The following is a 20709-nucleotide window of genomic DNA, read 5'->3' as shown; positions in this document are numbered from 1 at the left end:
TATGAACCATGTTCTGTTAATATACTGACTGACCAGCAGCAACACTCTGACTCAGTGTTTCCATCTGTGTTTATTTCCATCTTTACATGAAAAACATGACCTGAACAGTGAACACAGCAAATCAAAGAGTCACAACTATAAACATCCAATGATGAAACACACGTGATGCATTTAAAGTTTAATTGTAAAATATTCTCTATAATCTAAATTCGAGGACACAAACCAGAAACAAAAGCAAAGAGTTAAAAGAAGACATTTGAAAATGAAAACAAGACGTCACTGAGCAACAACCTGACAGAACGAGAGCCAACAGTTTACTATCAGAACTGAGGCTGATCATTAACAGGGAGCAGCAGGTAACAAGGTCATCAGCAGTGGAGGAAAGTATGGAAGCAATACTCAGCTTCATATTTGAAGATACTCGAGTATCTTAGCAGCAGGTCTGGAACAATTTACATACGAAGTCATATTAAAAACATGAAAAGCTCCAATAACTCCAAGTAGGAACAAAGACATTTAAAGTTATCAAATGATCCACAGAGATTATATAACCGTACAAAACACGAAAAGAAAATCTGGCATCAGAACTGTTTTAAATTTCCTCTCATCCATTTGTTTCTCTTTGCAAACCCACTGAAAATCTAACTCTACATAAAGCAGATCAAACCACTGAGACCACAAATTAAATTGCTGCTTCCACTTTGATGCATCAGTTTCAGGACTCTAATAACATCATATATAAAAATATAGCAGATTCAGGCATTATTTTACTGCCGTGAGTAAATCTACTTCGTACTTTACTCTGTTTTACATAACAAGTCTAAACAGCATTTCCTAAACTCTTCAGCTACCAAAAAAACAAAACAAAGACTAAAAGGTCATAGGTGATGATGATGATGGTGTGGAGGAGGAGGTGAAATAAAAAGTCACTGTTGTCATAGAATACTGTGTCTCTAGATACTTGCAAGTCTTGAATACCGCTTCTTATTCTTGAAATGTAACAATGATGATAAAAAGAAAAAAAAAAAATCTTGCAGGTCGTCTCATTTATGCTCCGAGCTCAATGAACTCTGCAGTGGCTCTGTGATATCCACTGAACCAAAGTCCAGCATAGAGCGGCTGATTGAATGCGGTCTGGACTCTGTGGAGGAGAGTCATGCTTTCAGAGACGCTGTAGAAAGCCAGGACACCTGCACTGTGATCCAGGTACACTCCGAGCCGGGACGTCCACGGGCCCGAGACGGCTGTTTTCACGCTGTTGTGTATGAATTTGTAGCTGCTGCTGCAGTTACACTCCAGCGCCCAGGACTTGTCGTTGAATCCAAACGCGCACTCGTTCATGGACCCCTCTCTGCTGATATCTTTGTATGCCAGCGCCACTGTGACTCTCTTCCTGCACCACTCCACCTCCCAGTAACGACGGCCGGTCAGGCTCTGGTTACTCAGGACCTGCCTCCACCTAATGAATCTGTCCGGGTGAGTAGGATAAGACTGCTCCTCTCTCATTAACGTCGCTCTCCTGTTCCCCTCTGATAATGACAGCTGTGTGTTTACGGTGTTGGGATCCAGCGTGATTTGGAATGAATATTTTAAGAAGTCAGCTCTGGACTTTGGCTCTGTTTGTGGGTTTACATCAACCACGGGTGAAACATCCACCCAGGTGTCCCTCAGGATGTCCTGTACTTTAGCTCTGAGCTTGGACACAGCTGCTGTCACCTCCCCAAAGAAGCTCAGAGGAAGGATTTTGGTTCTGGGTAACTCTGTAGGTGGATGAGTGAATGAAGGAAGGCGATGCAGAAACTGGTTGTGATCCTCTGTGTGTGAGAGCTCCTCCAGTTCAGCGTCTTTCCTTTTCAGGTCAGTGATCTCCTGCTCCAGCTCCTGCTGAAGCTCTTTGATTCGATTCTGTTCGGCTTTCTGCAGGGATCTGATCCGATACATCACATCAAAGCTTCTTTTTTTGATCTGCTGGGTGAGTTGATCAAAAACGCTCCTGCTTTCCTTCAGGGCTTTATCAGCAGACAGATTGATTTTCTCCACCTCCAGCTTAAGCAGCTTCACGTCCTTTTGTCTGGTCTCGATTCTCTGCTTGATTTTTTGCCTGCTTGACCCCAGCTCGGTCTGACCGTCACCGTTCATTCCCACATTAAGTCCACTGTTCTTCAGCTCCTCCACCAACTCTTCTAACGTGGTGTTTGCTGCCAGGTCAGGCCGCGCTGTGAAGGACTTCCTGCACTTTGGGCAGCTGTAGGTGGCATTCCTGTCCTCCTTATCCCAGTGGGAATTAATGCAGTTGGTACAGTAGCTGTGACCACAGGAAACAGTCACCGGATCCTTTAACAAATCCAAACAGATCAAACAACAGGTCTTTCTATCCAGAAGGACGCCTTTCTCTGCCATTTCTCCCCGTAAGTGTGGACAGAAACACGTGTGTGCGCTCCGATTCAAACCAAACCCTCCTCCTCTGGTTTCTGTTTAGCCGCAGATCTGCGTTTGAATGGAACCTTTTAGCGCACGCAGTCACGCGCTGGTTACACCCATCCTCACACTTGTAGATCAGCGACGGGGAGAGCGTGAAGACGAGCATGCGCAGAGCATGCGCAGTTAGAGCGGGAACGGGTTGTCTTAAAGTGGCAGTTTCATTTTAAGATAAAAAGAAAATAGAATTCACATCGTGAAAAGAGATGTTTAATTTATTTTTTACTGTAAAACTGAAATATTAAAAAAAAAAGGCTGACGGAGGAAGAGGAAAGACAAATGATTTTAAAGTTAGAAAATCAGAATCATCTTTATTACCATGTATGTGCCAAAAACCTGTGACAAAGTTGGCCTGTCTGTCAGAACTGTGGCAGTTTTTCAGCCAACAGGCCCTTAGACGGGCAGCCCAATCATCAACGACCCCTCTCACATTCTTCACCCCGGGCGAAGCCTCCGCTGCATTTCCTGCAGGACTGAGAGGAGGAGAGCCACCTTTGTCCCCAAAGCCACCCTGCTTTTTAACTCCAGCCGATAAGACGATTTCCCACACCAGAAACATAAACTACACTACACTCTTTTTGTGCTGCTGACACTTTACTCACGTTTAGTCACTCAGTTATTTATTCAGCTATTCAGTCACTTTAATTTTAAAACTGTGTATATACTGTATATTCTGTGTATTTATTATCTCACTCTTATTGCCTGTATCTGCCCTGCCCTTATCTTCAACGCCATGCTGCTCTGTTGTATCTTAATTGCCCCTTGGGGATAAATAAAGTCTTTCTGATTCTGCGCACACATCCAAGGAAATGGGTTCTGTTTCTTTGCTTTTCAGTGAACTTATCAGAAAAAACGAACAGACAGCAACAACATGTATAACATATTTATGTGTACAAAAATACTGGAATAAATAATGGAGTAAATAAGGGATGGATAACTGGTTATTATGAATACAGAACTTGAGAATATAACTTGATTGGAACTTGATGACATACATATATATCTGCTTAAGTGTTTGACCAGTAAGCATCCTGCCGGGGGTCTGGTAGTGGGGGCTGTGATGTCCTACAGGGCGACAGGTCTGTAGTCATTTAACTCAGTGACAGAGGGTTTGTTTGCTTTTTAGACCGCGATGATTGTGGAGTGCTTGAAGCAGGAGGGGACTTCACACAGGTCTAGGGATCTGCTGAAGATCTGTGTGATGATGGGAGCCAGCTGGTCAGCTCAGACTTTGGGGCAGGAGGGTGACTCACTGTTTGTTACCTGTGTTTTGTCTGCTGAAGAGTTACTTCACATCTTCTTCACACGTATAAAGTGTAGATGGTGAGTCAGTAAGGAGGGGTGGGTGGTGGTGGGAAGTGGTGTGTGATGTGGTTGGAGAGGGTGAGGGGTGTGAAGATGTGATCGTTAAACCTGCAGGAAAACATTCAGGTCTTTGACCAGTTGATTGTTCTCCCTGATGTGGGGGCATGGTCTCCTGTGGTTGGTGATATCCTGCAGTCCTCTCCACATTCAGGCAGGGTCGTTACCTGAAAACTTGGCACAGAAACTGATGGAAGATGTTACAGCACCGGTGAGATCATCAGGTCTGTAGTTGTGGCCTCAAAAACACTCCGGTCAGTGCTGTCAAAGCACTAATGAATTTACATTAGTTGTTAAAGTTAAAGGGAAAGATTAAATATATGAAAAATAGAAAAACTGGAAATTCTGTTTATGTGACACTTTTAAAAGCATAGAGAAAATAAAGAGAGTACAAAATAAGCACATAAAGTGTACGTGTCCTCTTTAGGAACATGAAAGTGATCTTTTTGTCAGAACACACATTAACAAACTGTAGACCCACCAGATGAGACCCTGAAACTCCAATGATGCTGATGGATGTGGCCCTCTGACTTCACACACTAATTTTAATCTGTTAATGAAGACAGAGGTGTGGTTATTCTTCACCACTGTTGTAGATGAAAGCTTTTTAAAGTGTTTATCATATTTTCTTGGTTAGAAAAGACCAGAGAATGACATAAAACACGAGTTCAAAATATGCTGCTGGAGGTCAAAGAGTCCTTAAGTCTCATGGGTGATAAATTTTAACAAGTCCTGGTTTTAAGTTTGGAGTTTCATTATTATTATTTTGTGTCTGAGTCACTTTTTATGGAGGCTTCTGTCCAAATTGAAATGTCTGAAGGCTGAAACTCTTCTTCACTGCTTTTAGTCGGCATTAAACAAAAGTGCATCAGAGTCAACATCTGGTAAGGAATGAGACACAGCAGCTGATCGAATCATTTCATGTTGAGATCTTCAGACAAAATGATCATGAATACAAATAAATGACAGCAGCCTCCAGCTGCTCTGTCGTCACCATTACGGTTTCATGATGTAGTTGTTCTACTGTAACTGACCTGTTTCTCTCTTGTTATGAAGAGTAATACTGTGGTTTTAAATGTGGCCCATATGGTGCATTTACAAAGCTGTTGATTTTTTTTTCGTTCAAGAGGAATAAAAGGCTTGGATCTGTAACTTTATTTAGCAAAGTTAGAGAGCCAAGCTAAATGAAAGAGTTTGACTCAGCCAGTCACATTTTTAACAGGTGCTATGAAAATGTTAACGTCAGGAACAAAGTGAAATTACAGGGACCAGAAAAGGTGTGGAAAAAAAGACGTGTATTATTGCAATCACCCCCAGAGAGGCGCTGTAGATGACAGACAACATATTAAGAGAGTCCACATAGTCATTTTATGAGATTTTTTCTGTTCATGTTAAACTGTGGTGTTTGCTGATACAGTGTTAGTCAGTTATTTAGTTTGGAGTTTAATCTAACTAATGATGCTTTGCTCCAGTTTACCAGGATCTATGAAACAGTGCACTTTATGATAAAGGCTTTATTCAGCCTAAAAACATGGCAGAACGTAAAACATGTGGACAAACTGAGCTGAGGTGCTTTAACCTCCTCTACATCCCTGTTAGCAGGATGAAGGCGCCCTCTTGTGTTGTGCATCACTGTCAGATTTCACTTGTTAACCTGCAGGAAGACAAAACTTCACTGAGCCTTCAGCAGCTTCAACATCATCAGTAAAGACAGATTTAAATATGTGTAATATCACACTGTGTCAGTTTGTTCACAGGAGTCACAACCTGTAACACTGATGCTGCATTCAAGGACCATTACAAACATCTGAAAGGACTTAAGAACATGAAGAAAATGTGACTTGTTTCTCTGTAATGAAGCTGTTTCAGTGAAGAAAGTTGAAAGGTCACAGAGCGACTGCTGAATCTTCTGCTCTAAACATGAACTCCGAACTTTGTGATGCTTCAGGAGGAAAACTGCTTCAGTTATTCTCTCAGATTAGTTTCATATTTTCTGCATCAGATTTGAGTGAGATCCTGGAATGAAGACAGAAGAAAAGACTTTGTTCAAAGTTTGATTTATAGTCAAACCTTCCAGTTTATTCACACAATAAAACATCAACACAATATATGAATTCATTCATTAAAATCACAGTTTTTCCTCATTTGTTTGATGATTTTGACAAAAACAAACACAAACACACACACATGGTCTGCCATACTCATAAAGAGAAATGTCGACATTTTTCAATACAAATATTCCAGAAACATTTAGAGGATAGAGAAGTTTACATTTTCATGTGGAGAAATATTTTAGTAAATGAAAATGATGATGAGCAGTGATAGCCTCCATAAACAGTCACAGGAAAGATCTCCTTTAAAAACTCAGAAACATCAAGAGAACAACTAGAAGATGTGGAGGTACCACCCATAATGTTTGACTGACAGCTGATCTCTGTGCAGAAATGATGGAGAGAAAATAAAATGAAACTAAAACACAGATTTAAACCCACAATATGAAAGACTTCAGTCTATTTCACTTTAATCAACTCAGCAGTATCTTCACTATAGTAAACCAACAGTCCAGCATAGAGCGGCTGAGTGAATGTGGTCTGGACTCTGTGGAGGAGAGTCATGGTTTCAGAGACGCTGTAGAAGGACAAAATACCTGCTCTGTGATCCAGGTACACTCCTACTCTGGAGGAACGAGGACCTGAGACAGGAGTTTGGATGTTGTTGTGCCAAAATGTATAACTGTTGTTGTTACAATCTAATGACCAAGATTTGTCATTACGTCCAAATCCGCACTCTTGCACACTTCCTGCTCGGCTGATATTCTTGTATGCGGCTGCTACGTCAACTCTCCCTCTCCACTCCACCTCCCAGTAACAACGTCCACTCAGACTCTCTCTACTCAGGACCTGTTTATACGAAGTAAATCTGTCTGGATGATCAGAATAATGTTTTTGTTTCATTAAGGTTACTTTTCTGTTCCCCTCTGATAATAACAGCTCTTTGTATGCTGTGTTTGGATCCAGTGTGATTTCACATGAATATTTTAAGAATCCAGCTCTGGTCTTTGGCTCTGGTGGATCTGACAGTAAAACATCCACTTCAGTGACTGTCAGTGAGATGTTTGTCCATTCCTCTCTCAGAATGTCCTGTAGTTTATCTCTGACCTCTGACACAGCTGCTGTCACATCAAAGTAGCTCAGAGGACGGATATTGATGCTGGATGAGTCTGTAGACTCACTGAGTGCTGACAGTGAGGGGTAGTTGTGTAGAAACTGGATGTGATCCTCTGTGTGTGAGAGCTGCTTCAGCTCAGCATCTTTCCTCTTCAGCTCAGTGATCTCCTGCTCCAGCTTCTCCTGAAGCTCTTTGACTCGACTCACTTCAGTTTCCTGCTGGGATCTGATCTGCTGCTTCACATCAGAGCTTCTTTTCTGGATGAGATGGATCAGCTCAGTGAAGATCTTCTCACTGTGCTCCACTGTTTGATCAGCAGACTGATTGATGGCCTCCACCTCCTGTTGAAGCAGCTTCACATCTTTCTCTCTGTCCTGGATTCTCTGCTGGATGTTTTGTCGACTCACCTCCAGCTCTCTCTGCCTCTCAGTCCTTTCTGCTGCAGCTGAGACTGTGTTGTGGCCTATATGTTCATCCACAGGGCAGAGATAACAGATACTCTGCTGATCAGTACGGCAGAACATCTTCATCACCTCATCATGACGAGAGCAGATGTTCTCCTGGAGCTTCTTGGAGGGCTCCACCAGCTTGTGTTTCTTTAATGGAGCTACTTCATAATGTGGCTGAAGGTGTTTCTCACAGTAAGATGCCAGACAGAATAAACAGGACCTGAATGCTTTCATTTTTCTTCCAGTGCAGACATCACAGGCCACATCTTCAAGTCCAGCATAGCAGTGATCAGCAGGAGCAGCTTGGAGTCCAGTCTTCTTCAGCTCCTCCACTAAATCTGCTAACATGGTGTTTTTCATCAGGACAGGCCTCGCTGTGAAAGTCCTCCGGCACTGAGGGCAGCTGTAGATTTTCCTGTTTTCCTCTCCATCCCAGTGGGTTTTTATACAGTTCATGCAGTAGCTGTGTCCACAGGGAATAGTCACCGGATCCTTCAGTAGATCCAAACAGACTGAACAGCAGAATTTTGTTTGATCCATTTGATTCATGTGCTGTTTCACCGTCTCTCAGTGACTGTCAGACAGTTTGACTTTCTCTGAACAGAAACAACCTCTGTGCTCTGAAGGGAAACAGATCTCTGCTCTTGTTCACCTCCTACAGGAAATGAGGCTCACCAGCAACTGCATTTACACCATGTTGTTTAGACCCATCCTGATACAGACACATCTGTGAAGGGAGGCAACAACAAGTCATAAATGCTTATTTCATCAGTGCCAGGGTTTGTTATGTTTGATTTACAATATGCAGTTAAAACTGTGACCTAGCTAACCTTGTTAACTAGTAACTTAGCCTATATGAAATGCCTTGTGGCGATGATTTAAGTAAGGTAAAACTTTATTGGTATAGTACCTTTTGAGATAATAAAGCGCTCCATGATAACGCTGGTTACACCCTTGTGCACAGGTGTCAAAACTCCAGCCCTTGAGGTCCTGAAACTTTTACATGTGTCTCTGCTCCAACACACCTCAATAAAATTAGATCAATTAGCAAGAGCCCTGACTGCATACTGAGGTGACAATTCAGCCATTAGATTCATGTTATAGCAGCTCATGAATGAACGTGGCACGATCAAAGCATTTTTATTGTTGAAGTACATTTTTTTTCCAAACACTTTCATTTATTTAAAACTAGAAAATGCATTTTCTGAAGAAACTGCAGTGTGAATGCTGATAACTGAACGTTTTGAGTTGAATTGCTGAATGTTAAGTTAAAAATGTTGAGGTTTAGGGGTTCCCACCTCAGCATGTAGTCAAGACTCTTGCTAATGACCTACTCATTTTATTCAGGTGTGTTGCAGCAGGGACACATGTAAAAGTTTCAGGACTTTGACACCCCTGCCCTTGTGGATTAAACAGGATGAATTTGTTACACTCTTAACTCATCTAAACAAAGCATTTTGTAGAGGGTACAGCAGCCATGGCAGTTTTTCTTGAAACAACTAATCTCACGTGTTGACTTTTTCTCAAAATAAGCATGGGAACAACTGTCTACAATAAATCAAACATATGTTTCACTCATTATGTAAGAATTGTTATACAAATGACCAGTGCCAAGTAGGGCTTGATGATTTTGATCGTCGACTAGTCACCGATTATTTTTGCGATTAGTTGACTGATCAGATCATGCATCCATTGGACGCACAGCTTACTGCACTAGCATGACCCATCCTCCAAATCCGGGGAAAAGGACGATGCATTTGTCGGAGTCTTCGAAATGGACAGCCTTCGTCGCGTCGCTGTAACGCAATCGGCCTACAAATGCGGCCTCCGAAGAATGCCGCCCCTGAATTTGGACAGAGCTACGATGCCGGAGACTGCTTCTTCTTCTTTTGCCTTTAACGGCAGCTGGCATGCTTGAACATGCATTGCTTCCATCTTCTGTTTCAGTCCGTTATTACACTCTTAAATCCTACTGCTTATTCCTGTGTCTTTCGGGATCTTACAAAGCTTCAAACGACGCGTCGACTATTAAATTAGTGGTTTACGATTTTGATAAACGACGTAATAATGACTAGTCGACTAATCTTGGCAGCCCTAATGCCAAGTATACTGTGGTGTAAAAAAGTCATTAACTGCATGCTTGCTTCACCTACTTAGCTTTAGTATTTTAATTTCCTAACTGTACATCCAAAGCTTTGCTCACTGCAGCTGTATTGCGCAGTCATGTTACACCCCTGAATGCAGAGGGGAAATTACGAGTGATTTTCAAGTGATTCTCTCATGCAGTAGTTTAATGCAATGAAAAATGAACATAAGTAATTCACATTGCGTACTGCTCAATGTCACACAGTGGAAGAAAGAGCTAATTAATAACCCAAAAATAACAATTGAGTGCTTACTATTTGTATCTGAACATGTTTCTGTACAAAATAGATAACAATAGAAACGTTTGTAGCTCCTGCCGTTAGCTTAATGGCCATTGTGCAACTGAGGCTCAAAACCGCGGTCTACCCACTAAAAATCTATAATAAAATGTTTCTGAAGCTCACAAAATAACGAAAGACTACCTATAAAATATCTCAACAACGCACAGAGTATAAAATATCATGTTTTGACCACCATTACCTTAAAACACGGGGGAAAGAATGACGAGGGTGATTGTGAGAAGCTTCTCTTCTGCAGTAGTTTTGTAATGAGGAGAGAGCGCGCGAAAGCCCCCTGGTAGAGAAAGAAGCCATTACCAATCGATCCCAGAAAAGACTTACTAGCCGATTACTGATGTACAGATCGCAGTTCTCTTGAATCAAATGACAACCATTAATGCAACATGAAAAATAACCAATTTAAAACAATTTCGCAGTGTATTTACATTGTTTTCAGGCTTAAGAATTTGTATTAACTGAGTGCCTTTTTTTTTTACTGTCAACTCTTTTAGTACAAAATCAACTTATGAATAACACCTGTATGGAGTCTTTTGGTACTGCTAAGGGGCTATAAGGGTAGTTTTCCACCCTGTCACAGTTACAGCAGCACTTTGTATCATCCACAGTCCTGAAAATTTTGGTGCATTGTTGTATTGTTTGGTTATATTTTTAAAAAAATTGAAAACGAAAAAACTTTTTGTTATTCGTGAATGTATTTTACTGTATTTATTACCAGTGCAAATAATTCAATTATTCATAATGGGCACTCAAGTTTACAAAAAACTTGAAGGAATTTAAAATTGAACAAATTATAGATAAAAAGATCAAAACTAGCCATTTAAATCCTGCCTCAGTTTTTGTAGCAAATCTTAAAAAGAATATTCAACATAAAAATGTAAACACATCTGCAGATATTTTCCTATAGCAGAACATCTTTATCACCTCATCATAACCGGACTTGAAGGCTTTCATTTTTCTCCCAGTGCAGACATCACAGGCCACATCTTCAGGTCCAGCTTGGAGTCCAGTCTTCTTCAGCTCCTCCACTAAATCTGCTTACATGGTGTTTTCCATCAGGACATGTCTCGATGTGAAAGTCTGTCTGCACTGAGGGCAGCTATAGATTTTCTTCTCTTCATCCCAGAAGGGTTTTAATACAGTTCATGCAGTAGCTGTGTCCACAGGGAAGTGTCACCGGATCCTTCAGTAGATCCAAACAGATCAAAATAGAATCTTATTTCCTTGCTGCACTATTTCACTTGTTTTCAGTGACTTTTGAACAAATAGCTGAGAGTACATTTTAATGTGCAGCCTCAGAAGGCGAACTCATGTTACATATGAAACAGGACATAAATAGGCATTATATCTGAAACAAATTAAAACAATGCTTTGAGCACACTTCAGATCTGAAAAGGGAAAAAAACTCATGCTGGATATCTGAGCTGATATGAACTGAGTGCTATGTTAGGAACCAAAGGATTTCACATCGTATGATGGAAGTGAAAACTGAATTGAACTGAATCTCCACCCAGGTCTCAAAAACATAATGTCTGGTGAGGTTTTTCAGGGGGGGTTATGATTAAAATGCAACACCGCAACCTAGGGGAATTTCACCGCTATGAAATATAAAGATTGTAGTTTCAAACAAGCCAAACAAATGATAACGCAGGCTCGAATACACTACTGATGCAGACTGGTTTCAATATCAAAATACTTTTATTCAATATATTTGTTAAAAACAAACAAACAAATACAAATAAAACAGAAGTTAAAACAAGTGCAGCATGAATCAGTATAAAGGTTGACTGTGAAGTAAAACAACCAAATATTGAGCTGGACTTACCAGTAGCTGAGGACCATGGGGAGAAAAAAGGCACACGTACAAACCAACCACCTATATACACAAGGTGGTGTAAAACAAAAGGAATGTGGAAAACAACCCACTGGCATGAAGGCCCCACGGCTACTAGCTTATCCTACTTTTAAACCTGTAATAGGACACTTAGCACCAGGCTCATTGCTCACAGTCATACAAGAAGAACTACTAAAATCTACTCCAAGCATTTTAAAACATCACACATGCTTTTAAAACAAAGAAAATAAAAAATACACAAGTCAAATAGTAATTTACACTCCACAGGTGAATGATGGTTGTTATAACTGATCCTAGCACAAACACACTTTGTGCTAGAACACAATGCAGCATGGGGCCATCTGTGGCGACTGGAGCAAGTCAAACAGACAAATAGCAGATGTAAGCAGACACCAGCAAGACACACGTGAAGAGATCCTTCGAACCCAACGACGTAGGCAAAACAGAAATATAAGAATCAGAATCAGAATTGTGTTTATTGGCCATGTATATGTGCGGTAGATGGTGACTCTCAAGCACAGCAATGTAAATCACACACACACACACACACACACACACACACACACACACACACACACACACACACACACACACACACACACACACACCAAATTAAGGATTGTACATTAACATATGTTATTGTGGAAACTGCTATCGGGACCATACTGAATTTAACCAGATAAATATTTGATATAGTGAGAGAAAGAGAGTAAATGACAAACAGACATTATAATTCATCATGCACTGAGAGTAGCAGACAAATCAATAAAACACCTCTTCCAATTAATCTAATAATTCATTCAGCGTCCATCTGTTTGTTTTTTATGAGCTTGGTTTGATTTGATAAGTATCTGAGGCTGAGACCACAGGACTGTAAAATCGAATAAATATTATGCTGAACAGTCCAAAAGATTCAATAATCTTTTAATCTTTTGGAAATTTTCCCAATTTCTACTAATGAATGTTATCTTGTTTCAGGATACATAATACCTGCTGTTATCTAAAGACACATCTGCTTACCTGTATCGTTTGCTTGTTTCTCCTTTTCTGTTTTTTTCTAAACCGAGGACCTGATGGCTTTGACCTTTTCTTGTCCATTTTTGTCCATCAGCAATTTTTCACTCCAGCATCAACACCTAATAGACCTACACCTTGTGGCCCCTAGAGACAAAGCAGCACGTACAAACTCCAAAACACGTACAAAACACAACGGAAGTGCTCCAGGATGCTAGGGGCAATGCTGAGCTTTGTACGTGATTTGTCTCTAGGGGCCACCGTATATATTTATATTCAAACATATATAAATAAAACCACAATTTTTTTACATTAGTAATTCCTTTTGTGCATAATTTCATATTTTTGTTGATAAGAAATTAATTAAAGCAACAAAACAACCTGAAGCGCTGGTTAGGAGCCAAAAGAGCCGGTTCTCTAAAAAGAGCTGGAATTTCCATCACTAGCCCTGTGGTGTTCAGGTGTATAATGTGGTGTGGAGGTGTGTATGCAGCAGCACCGAGGTCCTCAGCTAATTTTAATTTCAAATATGTGTCTTGGGCATAACTTTGTTTATGGCAGCCTGTGTGATTCATGCTGTATTCACCTTGCACGCTAAGGTGCTGGCCAATTAAATCACCAGGAAGGCTGATGAACACCCGCCAGGCTGCATAAAGTTTGATTAAAATCTGCTGCAGAACATAACTGTGAATTCTGACAGCCAATTTCACATGTTAGTGTTTCAGTCACTAAAGACTGGCAGTAAATGGAAATGTCAAATGATTCATTACAAGGAGCTGCCAACTTTAGAGGTTAATCGTGACAAATCTTTTCCTTCACTCAGGTTAGCTAGTAGATTGCGGCTCAAGCTGTGAACACATGTTATCTCTATTCGGACTTCCCCAAGTGCTCTTTATTTTTTGCTCTTGCTGTTTTCTTTCATTAAGCAGCTTTGATCTTGTCCCAGCTGTGGTTCAGGTGGTACAATTGGTACCAGTCACAGGGTCAGTGGATTGGTCCACAGTTTCCTCCAGCCCACATGCCAAAGTATCCTTGGACAAGACACTGAACCCCAAGTCCATCAGCGTGTGTGAATGTTGGCTAAAGCCCTCAGGCACAGATAGAAATGCTGCATGAACGTGTGTGACTGGGTACATGAGACATGTAGCAGAAAGTGCTGTGAGTAGACAGGACCTATGCAAGTACCACACCGTTTACAAACAACCAACACTTTTCATTTTCACTTTTTTTCACTTTCATTGTGTTTTTATTTTGCCAGGGTGCATGCCTTATTTTCTCTCATCCAGTGTTATGTTGATTTATTCATCATTCAGTCTTATGTGGAGTTCTGGTCCAGAGATCATAATTGAGGCCAAACGCCACTTTTAAGATATAGGGTATAAAACTTTATTTTTAAATAAAAAGGGCAGTGATGCTAAACCAGCCTTTAGTTATGCTGCTATCTCCTTAAATCTAGTGTTGATAGTTATTTCCCAGGCTAACTGCTGCTCAGTTCCCCAAAACAAACAACCACTGAAAAGTTAAAAATGTGCTCTGATGAAATGATCAGTTTGGCTGGACTCTCTGCTGTTGCAATAAAGTAATAATGTCTTAACATCCATCCATCCAGGGTTTCTGGAGATGAGAGGATTTAGAGGTTAGCAGTGAAATAGCTCAATAAAGGAGAATCCATGTTCTAGTATTTCTGAAACAAACAAACAAAAACGTGGAAAACCATCAAAACTTTGTATGAAATGTAAGGAAAGTTCTGTCTGGTCATTTATTTCTTTTTTGTAAAAATGCTTCTTGGCAGCAAATCTTATGCCAGTTTACCTAATATGACATATGTAGTAGCAAATAATAAATAAATAATAACCTGTGGTATGCTTACACTTGATCTACATGCAACTATACAAACATGTCAGGATTATTATATTGACTGCTTGATCTACTGCAGTGACAACACTGAGGCCTCAAACCTGTCACGATCCTGGATCATTGACCCAGCGTTTTCAGTTTTCTTGTGTTTTGATGTCATTTTGTATTATGTTTCATGTTTAAGTCGTCTTTGGTTAAGTTGATTCTCTAGTGCCGAGGTTGTCCCTGTTTAGATGTGTATTAGTTAGTATTTCCCCGCTTGTGTCTTTGCCCTCTGTGTCTCCCTCTGTGTGGCTGTGATTGTCTTTGTTGTGAGTTCTTGCTTCCCTCATGTTTCCTTCTGTTCCCCTTCCTGTCATGTTATCCATGTTTCCCCAGTCATGTTCTCTGGGGCTGTGTCCAAGTTCAGGGGTATCATGCTTCGAAGGACCCGACCTACCCGGTCCACATAGGGCAGGTCCTTCGAAGGCCGGGTAGGCCGGAAGTGAGCTGCTGTGAAATTGGACAGTCTTCTAGCCTTCAGTAAAGTCTGCACTCACTTCTGTGTTTTTCCGGTCGCTAGCGCCAAAGCGTGACAACTTTAAAATGGACCCAGAAATGTCGCAGTGACTGAATGATTGCTGGTCATTCGTGCACATTTACTATATTATATAAAATATGTTAATCAAATCTCTGTGAAACTTATAGAAGAACATTTTCTATTTCTGTTTATTTTCTATTATTCATTTGATCCTGTAACATATTTGTGTGCATAGATGGCCCTGGAGTGTCCTCAGGGAGAGAGGACACAACAAATAAGAGACGAGAGAAAATTGTACAACCACCAGATGGCGAAAGAGTCCCACTGCAACTTTAAGCCATGAAGGATGTGTCTTGATGTTTGCTTGTGATAAATCTGCTTTATGTGAGTCTTTTTCAGAAAGTAACAGTAATATGTCTGATTATATGTCTTTAATCAGTAAAGTCTCGCTTTGCTAGAAATAAATCAAGTATCTGTTCTTACTCTAATAAATGCTGCTTTAATATCCAACAGACTATTTTCCTTCCTCATCAGCAGTAAACAGCTCGACTGCGTCTGTGCATTTGTGTCCTCCATACTTGTTTCCACAGACATCTCAGGCTTGATGCCACGATGCAGTGTAGAAACCTGACAACCCTCTGACTCATGTTCAAATGTTCAAGGACATTTCTCAGGATCATGTATGACCCCTTTTTGACATTTGGACTTTCATTAATAATATTTGTGTTTCTGAGTCATTTTTGTGGAGACTTCTGTCCAACGTAGTGTCCAAATGAAGCCTGAAGCTTTTCTTCACCCTCTTGTCAGATGGTCAGCAACAAAACTCTGTTCCAACCAATGTCTGATAAGAGATGAGACACAGCAGCTGAGCAAATGATCATTTCATGCTGAAGACATCCTCAGACAGAATTAAATACATACATAAACACAGCCTGGTGCCAATAACACAGCTAATGACACTGCTGTATCACTGGCTTTACTGATTAAAGACCATATCTGAAGGAAATCTTTCAACACAACAGAAAGTGACCTTTTAAACCTGCGACACTGATGCTGCATTCAAGGACCATTACAAACATTTTAAAGGACTTAAGAACATCAAGAAAATGTGACTTGTTTCTCTGTAATGAAGCTGTTTTAGTGAAGAAAGTTGAAAGGTCACAGAGCGACTGCTGAATCTTCTGCTCTAAACATGAACTCTGAACTTTGTGATGCTTCAGGAGGAAAACTGCTTCAGTTATTCTCTCAGATTAGTTTCATATTTTCTGCATCAGATTTGAGTGAGATCCTGGAATGAAGACAGAAGAAAAGACTTTGTTCAAAGTTTGATTTATAGTCAAACCTTCCAGTTTATTCACACAATAAAACATCAACACAATATATGAATTCATTCATTAAAATCACAGTTTTTCCTCATTTGTTTGATGATTTTGACAAAAACAAACACAAACACACACACATGGTCTGCCATACTCATAAAGAGAAATGTCGACATTTTTCAATACAAATATTCCAGAAACATTTAGAGGATAGAGAAGTTTACATTTTCATGTGGAGAAATATTTTAGTAAATCAAAATGATGATGAGCAGTGATAGCCTCCATAAACAGTCACAGGAAAGATCTCCTTTAAAAACTCAGAAACATCAAGAGAACAACTAGAAGATGTGGAGGTACCACCCATAATGTTTGACTGACAGCTGATCTCTGTGCAGAAATGATGGAGAGAAAATAAAATGAAACTAAAATACAGATTTAAACACACAATATGAAAGACTTCAGTCTATTTGAGCTTAATCAACTCAGCAGTGTCTCCAAAATCAAAAACCCTCAGTCCAGCATAGAGCGGCTGAGTGAATGTGGTCTGGACTCTGTGGAGGAGAGTCATGGTTTCAGAGACACTGTAGAAGGACAAAATACCTGCTCTGTGATCCAGGTACACTCCTACTCTGGAGGAACGAGGACCTGAGACACGAGTTTGGATGTTGTTGTACCAAAATGTATAACTGTTGTTGTTACACTCTAATGACCAAGATTTGTCATTACGTCCAAACCAGCATTCATTACCCCATCCATATCCTTTTCTGCTGATATTCTTGTATGCGACTGCCACATAAACTTGTTCTCCACTCCACTCCACCTCGCAGTAACAACGTCCAGTCAGACTCTCTCTACTCAGGACCTGAAACCATCCAGTGAATCTGTCTGGATGATCAGAATAAGACTGTTGTTGATTAATGAATGTTACTTTTCTGTTCCCCTCTGATAATAACAGATGTTTGTTTGCTGTGTTTGGATCCAGTGTGATTTCACATGAATATTTTAAGAATCCAGCTCTGGTCTTTGGCTCTGGTGGATCTGACAGTAAAACATCCACTTCAGTGACTGTCAGTGAGATGTTTGTCCATTCCTCTCTCAGAATGTCCTGTAGTTTATCTCTGACCTCTGACACAGCTGCTGTCACATCCTCAAAGTAGCTCAGAGGACGGATATTGATGCTGGATGAGTCTGTAGACTCACTGAGTGCTGACAGTGAGGGGTAGTTGTGTAGAAACTGGATGTGATCCTCTGTGTGTGAGAGCTGCTTCAGCTCAGCATCTTTCCTCTTCAGCTCAGTGATCTCCTGCTCCAGCTTCTCCTCAAGCTCTTTGACTCGACTCACTTCAGTTTCCTGCTGGGATCTGATCTGCTGCTTCACATCAGAGCTTCTTTTCTGGATGAGATGGATCAGCTCAGTGAAGATCTTCTCACTGTGCTCCACTGTTTGATCAGCAGACTGATTGATGGCCTCCACCTCCTGTTGAAGCAGCTTCACATCTTTCTCTCTGTCCTGGATTCTCTGCTGGATGTTTTGTCGACTCACCTCCAGCTCTCTCTGCCTCTCAGTCCTTTCTGCTGCAGCTGAGACTGTGTCGTGGCCTTTATGTTCATCCACAGAGCAGAGATAACAGATACTCTGCTGATCAGTACGGCAGAACATCTTCATCACCTCATCATGACGAGAGCAGATGTTCTCCTGGAGCTTCTTGGAGGGCTCCACCAGCTTGTGTTTCTTGAATGAAACTGCAACAATATTATGAGTCTGAAGGTGTTTCTCACAGTAAGATGCCAGACAGACTAAACAGGACTTGAATGCTTTCATTTTTCTTCCAGTGCAGACATCACAGGCCACATCTTCAGGTCCAGCATAGCAGTGATCAGCAGGAGCAGCTTGGAGTCCAGTCTTCTTCAGCTCCTCCACTAAATCTGCTAACATGGTGTTTTTCTCCAGGACAGGCCTCGCTGTGAAAGTCCTCCGGCACTGAGGGCAGCTGTAGATTTTCTTCTTTTCCTCTTCATCCCAGAAGCTTTTAATACAGTTCATGCAGTAGCTGTGTCCACAGGGAATAGTCACCGGATCCTTCAGTAGATCCAAACAGACTGAACAGCAGAATTTTGTTTGATCCATTTGATTCATGTGCTGTGCCGTTTCACCGTCTCTCAGTGACTGTCAGACAGTTTCACTTCCTCTGAACAGAAACAACCTCTGTGCTCTGAATGGAAACAGATCTCTGCTCTTGTTCACCTCCTACAGGAAATGAGGCTCACCAGCAACTGCATTTACACCATGTTGTTTAGACCCATCCTGATACAGACACATCTGTGAAGGGAGGCACTAAAGAAATATTCTTACAGAGCGACCAAGAGCCAATCACATGATGCAGGGTGTGGTATGTTTGGTTACAGCATGCAGTAACAAGTCTGACCCAGGTAAACTGGTTTAACTGGTTTAAACTGTTAAAATTAATTTCAACTGGGTCAGCCCAGTTTAACTTTTCTTGAGTTATGACAGTCAACACTCAGTGAGTTCATTTTATATTTCAAAAAGTTCAGCAAAGTTTAGGATGCTGTGATGAATAAAAATAAATGACACTTTATATTTTGACATTTTCTAATCTTAGTTCATTCTCACACTTACAGAATGATGCATGGGAACAACTGACTCCACTAAATCAAACCTATGTTCAAATGAGATTATGATCATTAAATAGTAACAAATATTTAAATTTAGCAACAACAAATGCAGATCGGTCCACAGTGTTTACAAAAACAAACAAACAAAACATTATTTTGTAGTTTTTCCTGTGTACACAGTCACTGTGGAGTTTAAATGAAAACATCAAGATGTGCTTGAAATGAAAACTTTCAAGTTTAATTCAAGGTTTTAGTAAAATTTTGCCTGAACTGTTTAGTAATTTTTCACAAAGTGTCCATGTCAGTAATTCATTCAAATGTATTTTGGTCTTAAACTGATCCAGTAAATGTAACTTTTTCTCACCTACTTAATCGAGTATTTTAGTTGTTTAACTGTCATTATAACTAAACTGAACATCCAAAGCTTTTCTCACTGCAGTTTTGTTGTGCAGTTATAGCAGCACTTTGAATCATCCACAGTTTTATAGAACTGTCTGTTGAATTGTTGTTTTGTTTGGTGCAATGCTTGCTTTTATTTAAATATTGATGATAATTTGATATATTTGATTATTTATTACTGGTGCAAACAATTCATTTCTTCATGGTGCAAATATATAGTAGACTCAGGAGTTTAACTCAGTTTTCTTGGCCTTTGTTTATCGTTTCATTTAAAATCTTAATGGGTAAAGATCATCATAATTACATATGAAATTATGTGTACAAATTATATGTTCCATTACACTATTAACAGCACAGATTATACAGCAAACATCAGATTCATGGATGGAGCCAGAGGCTGAATGACTCTTCAGTCCTCTTTAGGAAACGATCTTCATATGACGACAAACACGACAACAATCAGCTGTCAAACTGTACAAGAAGTTCACAGTAATGTAAAAGAAGTTATATCACTTTATTTTTAAATGTACGCACTCAGGGTCAGGACTGAAGACACTGATCGAGAAAATACTCTAAATATAAATATTCACCTAAACATTCAAAATGATTCAATTGCATGAAAAGAAATATGAACTCTCTACAATACTGGCTTCTGATTGGCTGAAAAAGCAGGTGCTGAACTTCAGAAGAGCTAAAGCTGCAAAACTGTGTAAACCCAGAGTGGATGGTGCCCTCTGACCTTTCAGAAGTACGATCTTTTTATGAAGACACAGAGGCAGAGTTATTATTCATCACTTTAAAGATGATATTCGTTACATGTTCTTCACTCGTTGTCTAGTAAAGTCCAGAGAATGAGACACATGATTTCAAAACATACAGCTGCATGTTAGAGATCACAGAGTTCTTCAGTCTTATGAGAACTCATGGAGACTAAATGTCAGACACATCAACAGTAAATGTCGTTCCTCCCCCCGTGAGTTTGTGTCCTCCACACTTGTTTACACAAACATCTGAGGTTTGAACAGTGTGCAAAACCACATGTTACAAAGCTGCTGAGCTACTGAATACTGGAATATTTCATTCAATATCACCATCTGACCAAAGGACAAACACAGAGAGGATTAGAGCGCCAAACTTTGTTTCAAACTGTTTCAGATTTTAGAGGCAAAAAGCAGAATTTCTACCTGGACAAAGAAATCAAAGCAGGAGCAAA

The 20709-nt window shown here is 40.3% G+C and overlaps 3 protein-coding genes across 4 annotated transcripts in view; all 3 read right to left on the bottom strand.

Annotated features, from left to right (window-relative positions):
- LOC120744761 (tripartite motif-containing protein 16-like) overlaps positions 1 to 18583 on the bottom strand; it is a 31245-nt gene extending 12662 nt beyond the window's left edge. The window contains exons 1-2 of one of the 2 annotated variants that reach the window (XM_040049302.1): positions 18531 to 18583; positions 11037 to 11068 (exon numbers count right to left, since the gene is read on the bottom strand). In XM_040049302.1, the coding sequence (XP_039905236.1) occupies positions 11037 to 11045 (9 nt within the window). In that variant the 5' untranslated portion in view covers positions 11046 to 11068; positions 18531 to 18583. Of the gene's footprint in view, positions 1 to 11036; positions 11107 to 18530 lie in introns of those variants that run through there. The other variant, XM_040049303.1, reaches the window with a different exon arrangement.
- LOC120744760 (tripartite motif-containing protein 16-like) lies at positions 6332 to 7997 on the bottom strand. The gene has a single exon (XM_040049300.1). The coding sequence runs from the start codon at positions 7995 to 7997 to the stop codon at positions 6351 to 6353; it is 1647 nt and encodes a 548-aa protein (XP_039905234.1). The 3' UTR covers positions 6332 to 6350.
- LOC120744762 (tripartite motif-containing protein 16-like) lies at positions 16803 to 18573 on the bottom strand (the record flags this gene model as incomplete). The annotated part of the gene is made up of 1 exon (XM_040049304.1): positions 16803 to 18573. A coding segment is annotated over one exon (1647 nt), but the record flags the coding sequence as incomplete, so codon positions are not given.
- Positions 18584 to 20709: the final 2126 nt, after the last annotated feature.

This window comes from Simochromis diagramma, unplaced genomic scaffold (assembly GCF_900408965.1).
Source record: "Simochromis diagramma unplaced genomic scaffold, fSimDia1.1 OVJJ01000355.1, whole genome shotgun sequence".
NCBI classification, from domain to species: domain Eukaryota; kingdom Metazoa; phylum Chordata; class Actinopteri; order Cichliformes; family Cichlidae; genus Simochromis; species Simochromis diagramma.
Note: the sequence above shows the minus strand (reverse complement) of the source record. Positions and strands in the feature narration are given on the sequence as shown.